Source organism: Ctenopharyngodon idella, chromosome 21 (assembly GCF_019924925.1).
Source record: "Ctenopharyngodon idella isolate HZGC_01 chromosome 21, HZGC01, whole genome shotgun sequence".
NCBI lineage: Eukaryota > Metazoa > Chordata > Actinopteri > Cypriniformes > Xenocyprididae > Ctenopharyngodon > Ctenopharyngodon idella.
The window spans coordinates 20,938,376-20,953,413 of NC_067240.1; the positions used below are offsets into that span (position 1 = coordinate 20,938,376).

At 35.8% G+C, this 15,038-nt stretch overlaps 2 protein-coding genes across 5 annotated transcripts; one reads left to right on the forward strand and one right to left on the reverse strand.

Annotated features, from left to right (window-relative positions):
* Positions 1 to 969: 969 nt before the first annotated feature.
* On the reverse strand, positions 970 to 11,304 carry tlr22 (toll-like receptor 22). Of its 4 annotated transcripts, none has more exons than XM_051876597.1 (3): positions 5,373 to 5,475; positions 5,175 to 5,268; positions 970 to 4,591 (listed from the first exon to the last, which is right to left on the reverse strand). In XM_051876597.1, exon 3 carries the CDS (start codon positions 4,469 to 4,471, stop codon positions 1,607 to 1,609), a length of 2,865 nt encoding a protein of 954 aa, XP_051732557.1. In that variant the 5' UTR covers positions 4,472 to 4,591; positions 5,175 to 5,268; positions 5,373 to 5,475; the 3' UTR covers positions 970 to 1,606. The 4 variants fall into 4 exon arrangements, with proteins under 4 accessions (XP_051732557.1, XP_051732559.1, XP_051732560.1 ...); XM_051876599.1 differs by having other exon boundaries at positions 5,185 to 5,268; positions 5,373 to 5,438; XM_051876600.1 differs by lacking the exons at positions 5,175 to 5,268; positions 5,373 to 5,475 and adding an exon at positions 11,215 to 11,304.
* Positions 6,744 to 13,679, forward strand: ddx52 (DEAD (Asp-Glu-Ala-Asp) box polypeptide 52). The gene is made up of 15 exons (XM_051876604.1): positions 6,744 to 6,886; positions 7,247 to 7,481; positions 7,570 to 7,700; positions 8,687 to 8,872; positions 8,965 to 9,108; positions 9,236 to 9,347; positions 10,432 to 10,504; positions 10,680 to 10,883; positions 11,235 to 11,325; positions 11,489 to 11,611; positions 12,496 to 12,646; positions 12,741 to 12,816; positions 12,948 to 13,019; positions 13,275 to 13,373; positions 13,543 to 13,679. Exons 1-15 carry the CDS (start codon positions 6,800 to 6,802, stop codon positions 13,607 to 13,609), a joined length of 1,851 nt encoding a protein of 616 aa, XP_051732564.1. The 5' UTR covers positions 6,744 to 6,799; the 3' UTR covers positions 13,610 to 13,679.
* Positions 13,680 to 15,038: the final 1,359 nt, after the last annotated feature.

Consider the following 15,038-nt stretch of genomic DNA (forward strand, 5'->3'; position numbering starts at 1 on the left):
AAAAGAGACCTGAGAAATGACTTATTTTTAATCAATAAATATAATTAGAATAAGACACTATAGAACTGTTAAAAATCAAATGAAATCATTTACAACAAAATTCATCTTTGCACTGAAAAGGTGGCACAGAAGATGCATCTGAATTGGTAAATTACAAATGCATAAATAACGTTAAGAATAATGTTTAAAAAAAAAAAAAATTATTGAATGTTTGTATAAAAGCATAATTGCAATCATGCTCAAATTTGTAAAAACAGCTCTCTTGCTCTTGTGATATTGCTTAATTATATCACGTTATAATACAAAAATCCAGATCTCATAAAAGTACATTTTTGCAACAATATCTTTTGTGAGCATTTGTATTAATTTTGGTGACATTTTTGACACAATCCCTCATTAATTTCTAAATCAAATTATGAATAAGTTATTGATTGCATCTGAAGCAGCAAGTTTTACATCCAATCACATCAATTATTTTAATAAATAAATCAGACAATGCACTGGCAGTTTAATAATATCCAAGCAGTTGTGGTCCTGACCGGTCTTGAAACAAGTCCTCTTAGTCTGAGACCAAGACAAGACCAAGACCTTCAAAAAAATGGTCTTAAGACTGGTCTTAAAGGGTTAGTTCACCCAAAAATGAAAATTATGTCATTTATTACTCACCCTCATGTCGTTCTACACCCATAAGGCCTTCGTTCGTCTTCAGAACACAAGTTAAGATATTTTTGATAAAATCTGATGGCTCAGTGAGGCCTGCATTTCTAGCAAGATTGCCAGCATTAACACTTTCAGATGCCCAGAAAGGTACTAAAAACATATTCAAAACAGTTCATGTGACTACAGTGGTTCAACCTTAATATTATAAAGCGATGAGAATACTTTTTGTGTGCCAAAAAACCAAAATAACGACTTTTCAACAATATCTAGTGATGAGTGATTTCAAAACACTTCAAAGCTTTACGAATCTTTTGCTTTGAATCAGTGGTTCGGATCGCGTATCAAAAAGCCAAAGTCACTTGAACTATTGAAATTTTGAAACACTTATAACATAACGAAGCCTCGTTTACTGAAATCATGTGACTTTGGTGCTGATTCGAAACAAAAGCAGAGAAATTGGCCATCACTAGATATTGTTCAAAAGTCATCATTTTGTTTTTTTTGGCACAGAAAACATATTCTCGTCGCTTTAAAATATTAAGGTTGAACCAATATAGTCACATGGACTGTTTTAAATATGTTTTTAGTACCTTTCTGGGCATCTGAAAGTGTTAATTATCTTACTAGCAATAGCGGCCTCACTGAGCCATCGGATTTCATCAAAAATATCTTAATTTGTGTTCCGAAGATGAATGAAGGTCTTACGGGTGTAGAACGACATGAGGGTGAGTAATTAATGACATAATTTTCATTTTTGGGTGAACTAACCCTTTAAGACCAAGACCGGTCTTGAGTACTACAACAGAATAAAATGCATAATAATCTACTAGAAGTCTACTTTACATATAATGGATGCATTTGCACTTAAAGGAATTACAACAAAATTTAAATATGACCCCCCATAGTTTTCTCAAAGGTGATAGTGTACAATATTGTTAAAATACCCTCACAGAATTGCACTCTCTGGGTTATGACCCTCTTTGGTCTCTAAAGCCATTTTTAGCTTTTGCCAGAAGATCTTAGTATCTTCTCCAGGTTTGGGCCAGCGGAGGTAAGTTCGTTTCTTCACCAGCTTCCGCATCCTGTGATGCGGAGAGAGCTGATGTGCAGGAATATCCTCCAGGAACACCAGGATCAGCACATCCTTCTGCTCATCAAAGAGCCTATAGCTCGCTACCTGAACCTCACTTGAACACCAGTTGCTCTTCAGGTAGTTCCTAGTGATCAGGCAGATGGTTTTGCGGCTGCTGTATATGCCATCAATAATGTTATCTATTATTGGCCTTCCTGGTACAAAGTCTCTATGGTGCAGGCACAATTTCCAGCCCTGTTCTCCTTCTAATTTGGGAACGAGTTCCTCCATTACCCAAGGCTCGTCTTCGGTGTTGTAGGAAATGAAGGTGTCGTACCGGATCGTTGAAACGGTCTGCTTCTTCTTGTTGTCGTAAAGGAAGGCTAAGAAGAGGTAGTATGCATAAATCACCTGATAGCGCAGAAAATGCCAGACAAACGACAAGAGGAGGGTGAGAGTGACCACAATACTGCTGCAAAGAAAGCAGATGAAGTCAATGTTCAAGGTGCAGGATTCGATGTTGAAAGCTGTCAAGCTCATGCCTCGTAAGGAACGAGGATAGCTACACGTGTACCTGTTAAAATAAAACACCTGAGTAGAATTAGTTTTCATGGCCCATTCAATGAAGAACTCGTTGTGACAGTCGCAAGTGAAGGTGTTTCTCTGCAAGTCGAGGACTTCTAGTCGAGGCAGTGACTGAATCAGAGTTTTGTTGATCGTGTCAATCTCATTGCCCGGGGCTCTTAAGGTCGAGAGTCTGGAGAGATTTGCATTCAACAGGAAATTCAGCGAGCGAAGCTGCGTTCTTGAAAGGATCAGTTTGGTTAGCCTCGAAATGGGGTGGAAGAGCTCAGCCGGAATCGAGTTGTCTTCAGACAGTGCGTTCTTGGAGAGATCCAAGAACCAGAGCTGGGGGCTGAACTTGAATGTATCAGGATTTAGATGACCAAGATTTGTGTTTCCAACATAAAACATTTCCATGGAGGATAAACCTTGAAGCAGATTTGAGGGTATTTTGTTGATTCCACGGCGTTGACTGTGAAGGGTCAATACCCTGAGTTGCTTCAGATCCTTAAAAGGAGGGTGTTTCAATTTATTATCTGCAAATGAAATGCTGTTGGCGTACAAATCCAGATTTTGGAGGTTGGGCATGCCTGAGAACACATTCGGGTGTCTGGTTAATGTTTTAGCTGTTATTTTGTTTGATGACAGAAACAGAGAAGTCAGATTCTTCAGTCCTTCGAAAGCTTGGGCTTCGATCTCTGAAATCTGATTGTCATTTAAGGTCAAACTGTTTAACTGTGACAAATTTCTAAAAGTGTATTTTTCTATTTTGCTTAGCTTATTAAAATTAATTTGCAGATCCTTCAGAGAATGTGGCCCATTGCTGAAAGCATCGTCGATCCTTAACAGATCATTAGTTCCAAGCTTTAGGACTTCAAGACTCTTGAGGTCCTTAAACAAACAGGATCTAATGAGAGAGATTTTATTACCATACAAGTACAGAGTTTTCACCTGTGTTAAATTGGCAAAGTCATTACAGGTGAGCTTGTTGATGCTGTTTCTACTGAGATCTATGAACTCAAGCGTGGTAAGAATTTGAAAGGAGTTTGTTATTTGAGTCAGTTTATTGATTTGCAGAAGCAGTTTTTTTAGTTGAGTGAAACCTCTGAACATACTCGGTGATAACTTGGATATTTCATTATCTCCTAAATCTAATTCCGTCAGGTCAGAACAGGGATCAAACATGTTGTCGGTGAGGTGTTTTATTTTGTTAGCATTTAGCCGTACAACTCGTAGCATTGGAGAACATGCGCTCAGCAGAAGGTTGGTCTTATTAAGCTCAACGTTTCCATTAAACCTGATTTTATTCAGTGAATTCTTGAAGCTCAGAAGCACATTAGCAACATTCTGGGGTGACATATTAACATCCATGAAGTATAATGTTTGCACTGAGGAGAAGTATGTCTTTTCTGTAACATTCCACGTCATGCTTCCATTTTGACCACAATAAGATAAATCAAGGTGATTGAGGGATGGAAATATGTTGTCAGTGAGCTGAAATGTTGCCAAAGGGTTGTTGGAAAAATCAAGCTTTTTTAATGACAAGGGCTTTGTTGACATCTCATATGAGTTGAAAACATCAAAATTGTTGCTTCCGATGTAGAGTTCCTCCAAAAGTGGTGATGCAAGAACCGGCTTCACTTTGTCTATGTAATGGAGGTGATTTTTTGTTAGGTTTAACACCTTTAAATTCTGAAGCGTGCTGAAAGCTGACTCTTCAATGTCTTTGATATTATTTTCATCCAGACGTAGCACCAGCAGGTTGCTTAGGCCGTGTAGCATCCCGCTTGAGACCGCTTTCAGTCTGTTGCTGGCCAGATTGAGATAGGTCAAGTTGGAAAGATCGTCAAGTGCACCCTCTTGAATTTGTGAGATCCTGTTGTTGGATATGTTCAAGTCCTGTAAGTTTGACAAATGCCTAAAGTCTCCAATCTGGATCTGTGCAAAATCATTGAAGGAAATATCTAAAATCCGTGTATTTCTGGGTATCCACCACGGAATCCTAAAAAAGCCCATGTTGTAGCAAAGCACTTTCAGTTGGATATCTCTAAGGGGAGTACTGATTGTGCAGTTCTTTAAGGAAAATGCACTACATGCGGAAATGAAACCACAGAGAACGATATATAATGTGATTTGTTGTAGTTTTCCCATGCTTTTTCTTGATTCTTTTTTCATGTCAAACTGAAGATCTATTGGATTTGCCTTGATTTTTTATTTATTTATTTTTAAATTTTTTTGTCTTTGAAATGTTTTTATTCTGTGCCCTTCACCCAGCAGTGTTTGGCTTTGAATTTCCTACAAAAAAAGAAAAAAGAAAATAATACATTTTTTTTTTCAAAACTACTAAATTTAAAAATAAAAAATTACGTAAATAATACATTAAGAAGTAGTACACTGTAGAAAAAAAAAAGTCAACTGTTGCACAGATAATTATGAGAAATTACACTGAAGTGATTCAGTAAATAAACCTCAGTATATCAAATTATATATCAAAAGGTTGATGTCTTCACGTGGTTACTGTAAAATGGCGAGACAAACTGAACCTCTCTCAAAGATAAAATAGAAACACAACCTGCAATACTTCATTCCATCAGCATGAACACAAGCAAAAGAATAATTATCTGTTTCCTGCAGTTTTACTTCAGACAGTGGCTAAAAAAACTACAGTTCTTTATCAAAAACATGCCAGTGATAAATATATAGCCACATGAAAGATAATGAACTTACCAGAATTATTATAATCTATAAAATTAATGCATTCATTCGAAAGTGAATAGAATAGAATAGAATAGAATAGAATAGAATAGAACAGAGATCTTACAATATGCCTCCAACTATAGGTGCTGATATACATAAATAAAATGTTTTATTCACTCACAAATGTTCACCTCTTCTTTGAGTTCTTGTCTGCTAAAACCCTGCAAACAACTGGCTGGTTTTGTGTAATGTTGTATAACAGGAAGTAAAGTAATCTGAGGGAGGAAAAAAGCAGAAGTAAAACCTGTATATACATCCACAAACTTTGTAAAACTGTAGCTTCACATATCATGTGACACCTGTGGCATATGGACCTAACCTGATTCTGCTCTAATAAGTGTATTTTCATTTCATCATGTACAGGTTGGTGTGCTTCTGTGTTGTCTTAGTGGACACTTCATGGCCAGTATTGTTGTGTGATGGCTCTGCTGTCATTCTGTAGTTAAGAAATAAGGTTTTAGTTCTTATTTGGATGTGACCAACTTGAAGATAATGAGCTACACAGACAGTGTAGACAGTAAGATTACTCATCTCAATCAATCACATGAGAAGTTGTTCTCTCTACTCTATTTCCTCCAGTCACAGGAAGAGATTAATTTTAGTTAATGATTTATTGTTTTGGAATGTTGTGTTTAAACCCTCTCTGGCTCACACTGTTTAACTCTCTTCTTGACTATCATTACAATAAAAATCGTCTTTTGGTATTGCAACATAGCCTACCTTTTGTTTTGGAGCTTGGCAACTTATGTTTAGCCTAAATATAGTAGACATACAGAATGTGACTCAGCAATATTAAATTAGCATACATTTAGGCTATTCTGTAGGTAAGAGGATTTCCAAAGCAGTGGCGTAGCCAGAATTTTATTTTTGGGGGGGCCCATTTAAAAATGAGGGGGTCTCTCTCTCTCTCTCTCTCTCTCTATATATATGTAATTTTATCTGTATTTTTATGTGAAAGTAAACTTTATACAGATGCTGCGGTAGCCGCGACCAAAATGAGTAGACGACCTTTGAAACTAAGCTTTAAATAAACATTGTATCTGTTATATTGTTATGCCAGTAGGTGGCGACCAGTGACTGTTAAAATGTATTTCATTCATTAATTTCTTTCTTTCTTTTTTTTTTTTACATGATGAATTCTTTAAATTAATAATAATAAAAAAATTATTAGACTCATCTATAACAGTTTAGACATTTATAAATTAATTTTAAACATTAAAACATTTTGTCAGAACCTCAAATAAATTAGCCCTACATATTATTTTGTTTGATTGTGTAATTTGCTTTTTGAATCGTGGAAAAACCGTGATCTTTTTTCTAAAAAATACAGATTATCCAGAGTCATAAATTCCCCGAGCCATTTTTAATTACTCTCTGGGGATTACTCTCTTTTTACTATTATAATAAGAACTCACGTATGCAACGTATTGTCAATTTGTTTATTATTATTTGTAAGTTTTCATACATAAATGTATATTCTTACATTTGTTTATTTATTGGTTGGTTGATATGATTCCTATTACACTGAAATTTATTATCAATGTACAATAAATGTCGGAGAAAAAAAGCCAGGAATTTATAGGACATTTACAAGAAAAAAACATGGATGTTTAAAAAAGGTTTAAAAAGGAAACAGCGCTCTCTTGTGCTCGTCAAAAGAAACAAAAAAAAAGGCGTAATAGTTGAACGCAGACAGCGTGTTAGTTATAAAACCGAGATCGATTGGTCAGGTCTTACACTGTATCAATGGACGCCTTTGACTTATTTAAAAAGCTTGGGTCTGGAGCAAAGTTTGATCTCAAAAGGTTTGCTAAAGATGCAGAGAGATTTAAGGTAGGTTTTGATGCAAAGTACATAATAAAGTTAACGTATTCTGGGCTGTTGTTTTATAAAACGGAAAAAATACGTGAATTTCGACTTGAAATGCTGCCACATGGCTAACATGTGTTTCCATTTCCAATTGAATGTCTTTGGAAATGCTAGTGTTAATCCCAGTGAACCCAAATAACGCTAATAGAGTGTCTTAACAAGTGATAGGAGAAAGAAATGGACATTTTCCACATTTTAAACATCATTAGTTTCTTTACTGCGTTGCACGGCTATAGAAACAGGAATGCTAGTTGGTGTACTTCTGTACTAAATAAACACATGCTCATTTGATCACTTTAAATTTTTGTGTAACTCTCCTCGCAGGTACTGAAATTTCAGAGCAAGGACAGCTCACAACAGCTGTCTGGAATCAAGTTTTTTGGCACAGACACACAAGAGAAAACGTCTCCAGAGTCCAGACCGAGTGAAGATGATGGTGAAGAAGAGAGAGAAGGGAGTGATGAAGAGCAGGCCCCTGGTAAACGGAAACTGACTGAAGTGGATGAGCCAGTGAAAGCAGCACGGAAGAAAAAGAAAGGAGATAAGAGAAAATCCGAAGGCAAGTCATCTTTCAGTCTCTTAAGATTGCTAGAAATTTAGAGTTTATGGTTTTCAAACAGTTCTTCCTTCCTACTTTTGTGAAACAGACACAGAACCTGAAAAGAGCGAGGGAGAAGGGATCCAATGGATGTCATCGCAAGACACGGCGAAAGACCCCGAGAAGAAGTCTAAAGACAAGCTCTCTTTGAAAACACTAAAGCAGCTTCATCAGGAGAAGGTACAAAGTGTTAATATTGCTTTTTACACTGCATTTAATTTTTCTGTGGTCAGCCACAATTGAATATTTTTGTTTAATAGGGCTGATTAAAGGATTAGTTTACTTTGAAATGAAAACTAGCCCAAGCTTTATTCATCCTCAAGCCATCCTAGGTGTATATGACTTTCTTCTTTCTGATGAACACAATCGGAAATATTTTAATAAATATCGTGATGCAGCCGAGCTTTATAATGGCAGTGAACAGGGGTCACGAGTATGAGCTGAAGAAAGTGCTTCCATCCACATCCATCCATCATAAACGTGTACTTCACACAGCTCCAGGGGGTTAATAAAGGCCTTCTGAAGTGAATCGATGCATTTGTGTAATAAAAAAATCCATATTTAACATGTTATGAAGTAAAATATCTAGCTTCTGCCAGAACGCTTCCGTAAGAAGAAAGTCATATACACCTAGGATGGCTTGAGCGTGAGTAAAGCTTGGGCTAATTTTCATTTCAAAGTGAACTAATCCTTTAATAATAATTTTCATATTATGGACCATATTAAAATGTGATGCTCTTTTGTCTAAATAAATAAACACAAATCATTTTTAAATGCTACAAGTGAATTTAGACATCACAACACTATAATGTACAGTATTTTATTTTGAGATTTGCATTTAACAGTGTTTTTAAATTATGTAGCGTTATTATATAAATTTTTTTTTTTTTTTTTTTTTTGAAAGATTACGAATAATTTTGTTAAAATAGGGTAATGGACATCACAATTGATCCCAGCTGATCTAGATAAATTAAGAAATCTTTTAATATCTTTATTAAAAAAAAATCTCTGTTAATTATAATTTTAATTGTAATTAAATTAATTGACTTTTTTTTTTTGCAAATAGAGAATGTGTCCCATGGGATCTATTCCACTGATTTGATCATGTGATCACATGATCAATAATTTAAAAGGCATTATTGTTTTAAACTGGGTGTGTGTTTTAGGTGAATCGGATACGGCACCAAAACCGGATTAACGTGCATGGGACAGACATTCCAGATCCTGTTTCCACTTTTGAGGAGCTGCAGAAGGAGTATGATCTGGACCCACGAGTCATTCAAAACATCAAGGCAGCGGGTTTCCAAACCCCGACACCCATTCAGATGCAGGCCATTCCTCTCATGATGCATGTATGTCATGTATCTGATGCAAATGAAACAAATGTGTTTGTATTCCTGTTCCTAAATTGAGTATTTTGATTCCATTGATCCATTTGTTTTAGAAAAGGGAGATCCTGGCATGTGCTCCTACAGGCTCCGGTAAGACTATGGCCTTCTGTCTGCCCCTGCTGGCCCACCTTCGCCAGCCCCTCAACAAGGGTTTCAGAGCCCTCATCATCTCCCCAACCAGAGAGCTTGCCACTCAGGTAAACGTTCAGCCCCTTAAGTTGAAAATTGCTGCAGACCACATCAAATAATCTACATGTTGCTAACTGTTTAAAAATATTGATGATGTACTTTTTTTTTTTTTTTTTTTTTAAATCTCATCTCTAGACTCATAGAGAGTTGCTCAAGCTGTCAGAAGGAGTGGGCTTCAGAGTTCACATGATCAACAAAGGAGTTGATGCTGTGAAAAAATATGGGCCCAAGTCAGCAAAGAAATTTGGTATGTTTTAACACAAAGGCTCTATGAACTGTTCTGTATTTATGGTATATTTCTATTATGACAACTCTTGGAAGAGTTTAGCATGGTAATGGATATGACAGTGTTAGGAGAGTAACGGTACATGTATTTGTACCGAACATTTTCGGCATGGGTCTTTCGAATTGGTACGCATTTGTACCAAACAAATAGTGTTGTTTTAATCACTGTGTGTACAGAACGTAATTTAAAACTTGTAGTTTTATATATCTTAATTTTAACGAAACGATATTGATTCTTTAATCCCAAGATTGATCGTTTAGTCAGTGCTGTTTCAGTTGATGCATGAATAAAACTTCACTAGACATTATATAGCGCACCTAATAATTGCAAGAAGCTTTGTATTTTTTTTTTTTTTCTTTTTAACTCTCTGTAAGAAACAAAGTCTTCACTTTCAATTCTTTCCATTTTTATCAGGAATTTCAAACAATAAATGCTGTTTTTATGCTATTTGATGTGGCATTTGATGTGGCTTTGATGCTCTTTGATGTGGCATGACAGGTCGCTGTATAGGCGCCACCGTTCAAACGGCAGCAGAGTGCGAGTGAACGCGATTATCTTTCTCTTTACATCCACTTGGCATGAAACAAACATGAATGAACATCTCGCATCTAATTTTTTCGCTCAATCAGTGTTTCAACCGCTGAAAGACATCAATAAAACAGCTTGTAAAGAATGTCACATAGCATTACATTTACCTCAGGCAAGTCATTCAGTGTCCACAGCTTGTTAGTTTGCTAGATGAACTCGAGAAGAGCATTTCTCTAAATATTTGCTCTATGTAAGCCTATAGATTATATTATATTTTATATATGTTATATTTTACTTTACCTGTTATTGATGTGGTAATTATTTAATGTATGTTTAAATAAATCTGTCATGAAAACAAGTTATGAAAGCCACTGTGTAAATTGTTATATTTCAACAACGAATTGGAGTAGAAACAAAGTTTTATAATTAGATTAGTGCAATTGACATGCTTGCATAGATTTTTTTTTTTTTTTTTTTTTCCTTATCCTTATTTTTTTTATATCCTTTTGTTTTCCAGATATATTGGTGACAACTCCTAACAGATTGATATACTTATTAAATCAAGATCCTCCTGCTATCAACTTAAGTAGGTGAGTGATTTGCAAAAGCTCTGTAGTTTAGTTTAAGAAGAAAACCTCTTCAAAATAATACAATAATAAAGTATAATGTGTGTAGATTTTTCATCAAGGAGCTTCAAGTTCACCATCCTACACAGAAAATCAGTAGATTCTTTCTCTAGCATGAATGTGTGTTTGCTGTCTGTAGTGTGGAGTGGCTTGTGGTGGATGAGTCTGATAAGCTCTTTGAGGATGGTAAGACGGGTTTCAGAGAGCAGCTTGCCACCATCTTCTTGGCCTGCTCTTCTCCCAAAATCCGCCGGGTTCTCTTCAGCGCAACCTTCGCCACAGATGTGGAGCAATGGTGCAAACTGAACCTAGACAACCTCGTGTCTGTCAACATTGGACCCAGGTATCGAAACACTCCTTTCATCTTATTTGCGTTGAGTTACGAGCTGAAGTTTTTATGCTTATTTTGTAGTAAACATTATAACTATTTTGGTTGGAAACTTGTAAACACACCACTAGGACACTTATAAAAAACACCAATAAAATGTTAATTTTACAATAAATTAAAAAGCAATATGATAAAATGCATAAAATTCATTTTGATTTTAAAAAAATCACTATAATGCATGCTTTCTGTTAGCTTATTGCTTTAATAAATAGTTGTTTAGGTTTAAATATGGTAACAACATGCTGAAATAAAACTATGCACTAGTAGGGTTGAATAAAACACATACCTGACTATGTCCATCCACAGAAACTCTGCAGCTGAGACTGTGGAACAGCAGCTGCTGTTTGTGGGTTCAGAAAATGGAAAGCTACTTGCCATGAGAAACCTTATAAAGCAGGTCAGTGATGTTCTCACTTTGGTTATTTGGATGAGCCAATATAAGGTCTTACATCATAGCAAAAAAGAAAGAAATCTCCTGAATTTCATCAGTCAGGCTCATCATAAGGAGAAGTTAGTTTTTAGCCCTATAATCTTCATAACCTCACATACTTTCCTTTCAGGGATTTTTGCCACCAGTGTTGGTCTTTGTTCAGTCTATTGACCGTGCCCGAGAGCTCTTCCACGAACTGGTGTATGAGGGAATAAACGTGGATGTGATCCATGCGGATCGTACACAACAGCAGGTGACTAAACAGAACCATATTTCCATTAAAATAAAGTCATTAATCAGTAATTAAAATGTTAATATCAATGTCTGTCTGTCTGTCTATCTATCTTATCTATCTGGACAGTATTCACAGTGCTTCACTTTTTCCACATTTTATGTTATAGCCAATTCTATCCATTGATCTATCAATCAATTGTAATATTGGCCAAACAATTTTAATTCAAATAATATTTGGCCACTTTGATATAAATTCTACAGCCACTGTAATTTCTTGAAGAATATGTTGTCATCAAAACATGCAAACTTGGAGCGAGAGTTTAATCTTTTAAGTTCTAATTGCGATGAACAACAATTTGAATATTTAAAAACGTATGTATTCTCCTGTGTTAACGACATAGGTTTATAAATGATTTACGTTACAAATATGGCTAAATGGTGCATGTTGCGTTCCCAGATGAATGTTATAAGCCAACCCAAACTCACAGCATATTCAGAGATGGAGTTTGTTAACTGAGCCACTGAGATACGCTCAGTTTTGAAGTGCGCAAAACATTGCTATAAACACAAAGTGTGTCTGACTTGATATGCGTTTCCAAATGGGCTTTATTGAAAACCCAAATATGATTTTTAAATTTTGAATTGGTTTTAATATAATCGTGCTACCTTTATAAAGCAGTCTCATAATGCAGTTCATGGATTCTCTGTAGAATGTGGCACTTAATGTTCATGCTAACTTATGTTAACAAATCGAACCATATTGTACCTTATCGTTACCTATTTGTTACCTATCAGTATATTAGTGTATTGATTTTTATTTCCCAACTTAGTTTTCTGCCCATTCATATGACATAGCAAAATATAATTTCTCTTTCACTGGTCTTTCCTTGTGTCTCTCATTAGAGAGACAATGTTGTGAGCAGTTTCCGTTCGGGAAAGATCTGGGTGCTGATCTGTACTGCTCTGCTGGCTCGTGGAATCGACTTCAAGGGCGTCAACCTGGTTATCAACTATGACTTTCCTACTTCTGCTGTGGAGTACATCCACCGGATCGGTTAGTCCGTTGTTGTCTGTTAGCTGAGTAGAGAATATGATTTCATGTTGTGTAACTTTATTATACTAAGCTTAGTGCTTTGTTTCCCTTATAGGGCGAACTGGAAGAGCAGGACACAAAGGAAAGGCAATAACTTTCTTCACAGAGGATGACAAACCTCTCCTTCGCAGGTAATAACAGGACTGTAGAACTAGTTATTATAAGGTTAAATCATCATTTGAGATTTCAGGGGCATCTGTTTTCTTGTGGCAAATGCTATGAACTTCTGCTCACTTTTTTTTTTTTTTTTTTAATGGATCAGCATTGCTACTGTCATAAAAAGGGCTGGATGTCCTGTCCCTGACTACATGATCGGGTTGAAGAAAATCCAACGGTAGGGTTACGCTGTTATATTATGTTATATGCATTTTTCTCAATACCACATGTTTTTATAGTTTTTTTTTTTTTATTTTTTTTTATACCATATTATTATACCACTGTCAAGAGTCCGTCTACTCTGTTCTTTATTCATTACTGTGGTTTTGAGATAAAGCATATCTAGCATGTTTAGATTCTTAAAATGCTTTATGGGCACTATTGTTGCCATCAAATGTCACAATAATAAGACCTCCAATTTTTCTCCCCACAGCAAATTGAAACGTCAGCTTGTGAAACATCCACCCAGACGGTCAACTATTCGCACAACACCTCGCATTCTCTTTGATAAAAAGCTCGGCAAGGGAAAAAGGTTTGTTCTGGATCCCAGAACAGGACCAGAATCACATTGTTTCTGATTTTTTTTTTTATAATTTAATGATTTTAATAAAATGTATTTGTTACCAAATTTAATTGACTTAATTATAATGGTGGTTTTTGATCTTAGTCAAACTTCACATGCTTTCACTGTTAATTTTCAGGAAAAAAAGAAAAGCTGCTGCAAAAGAAGCAAAAGGTGAAGCGACAGAAGTAATTTCTAACAGCTGATGTGGCACGCCGTACAGATGGCTCATTTTTTCTGTTCACCTTATTGTTTTTAATAAAATGATTACCAGTGTGTGTGTGAAGGTCTTATTGTTGTGGCAACCTGCAGATGGAACAGAGCTTATTGAAACTTGTAGCGCTCTTCCAATATACAGCACATAAAACATTTCCACGAAGTACTGGTAGAGGGTCTATTCAGAATGATTTGTTTTTATCAGATGGGACAGGCTTTTGAAAACAGGTGCAGGTCAAATTCATAATGTCTAACTCTGGTTTACATATTGACTCAGAGCCAGCTCAGAAACTTTATATCGATCACGTCATAACTATGTATGGCATGTTTGAGCATCAAGTAATTTTTCTGTCCTCACCTCACAATGCTGTGTGAGCTGACCGCAGCACTGCCAATCAGATGTTGAGTGGGATTATAAAACTATCTTTTCATTGCATTTGTGTCCGTTTGGACCCTGTTGAATGTAACATTGAATGACATTTTTAAACTAAAACCATATTGTATCTGATTAATAACTTAATTTACTGGTGACTGCACAATAGTTTCAAAATTTTGTAATTTATTGTTATAACCATTTTATTACTATACTCCCCCGTTTTATTTCTTAAAAAAAAATTAGATATTACATGAAATTTAAAATTTTAAATAAACTACAGAAGAAAAAAAACTTGATGGAAAAGTTTTTTTTTTTTTTTTTTTTTTATATACAGGTGCTGGTCATATAATTGGAATATCATCAAAAAGTTGATTTATTTCATTAATTCCATTCAAAAAGTGAAACTTGTATATTATATTCATTCATTACACACGGACTGATATATTTCAAATGTTTATTTCTTTTAATTTTGATGATTATAACTGACAACTAAGGAAAATCCCAAATTCAGTATCTCAGAAAATTAGAATATTGTGAAAAGGTTCAATATTGAAGACACCTGGTGCCACACTCTAATCAGCTAATTAACTCAAAACACCTGCAAAGGCCTTTAAATGGTCTCTCAGTCTAGTTCTGTAGGCTACACAATTATGGGGAAGACTGCTGACTTAACAGTTGTCCAAAAGACGACCATTGACACCTTGCACAAGAAGGGCAAGACACAAAAGGTTATTGCAAAAGAGGCTGGCTGTTCAAAGAGCTCTGTGTCCAAGCACATTAATAGAGAGGCGAAGGGAAGGAAAAGATGTGGTAGAAAAAAGTGTACAAGCAATAGGGATAACCGCACCCTGGAGAGGATTGTGAAACAAAACCCATTCAAAAATGTGGGGGAGATTCACAAAGAGTGGACTGCAGCTGGAGTTGGTGCTTCAAGAACCACTACGCACAGACGTATGCAAGACATGGGTTTCAGCTGTCGCATTCCTTGTGTCAAGCCACTCTTGAACAACAGACAGCGTCAGAAGCGTCTCGCCTGGGCTAAA

Coding starts and splice junctions, on each gene's coding strand:
- tlr22 (XM_051876600.1), bottom strand. CDS start 4,471: ATGAAAAAAGAATCAAGAAAAAGCATGGGAAAACTACAACAAATCACA.
- ddx52 (XM_051876604.1), top strand. CDS start 6,800: ATGGACGCCTTTGACTTATTTAAAAAGCTTGGGTCTGGAGCAAAGTTT. Junction 7,701..8,686: donor AGCAGCTTCATCAGGAGAAG/GTACAAAGTGTT, acceptor TGTGTGTTTTAG/GTGAATCGGATACGGCACCA. Junction 9,348..10,431: donor CAAGTCAGCAAAGAAATTTG/GTATGTTTTAAC, acceptor TTTGTTTTCCAG/ATATATTGGTGACAACTCCT.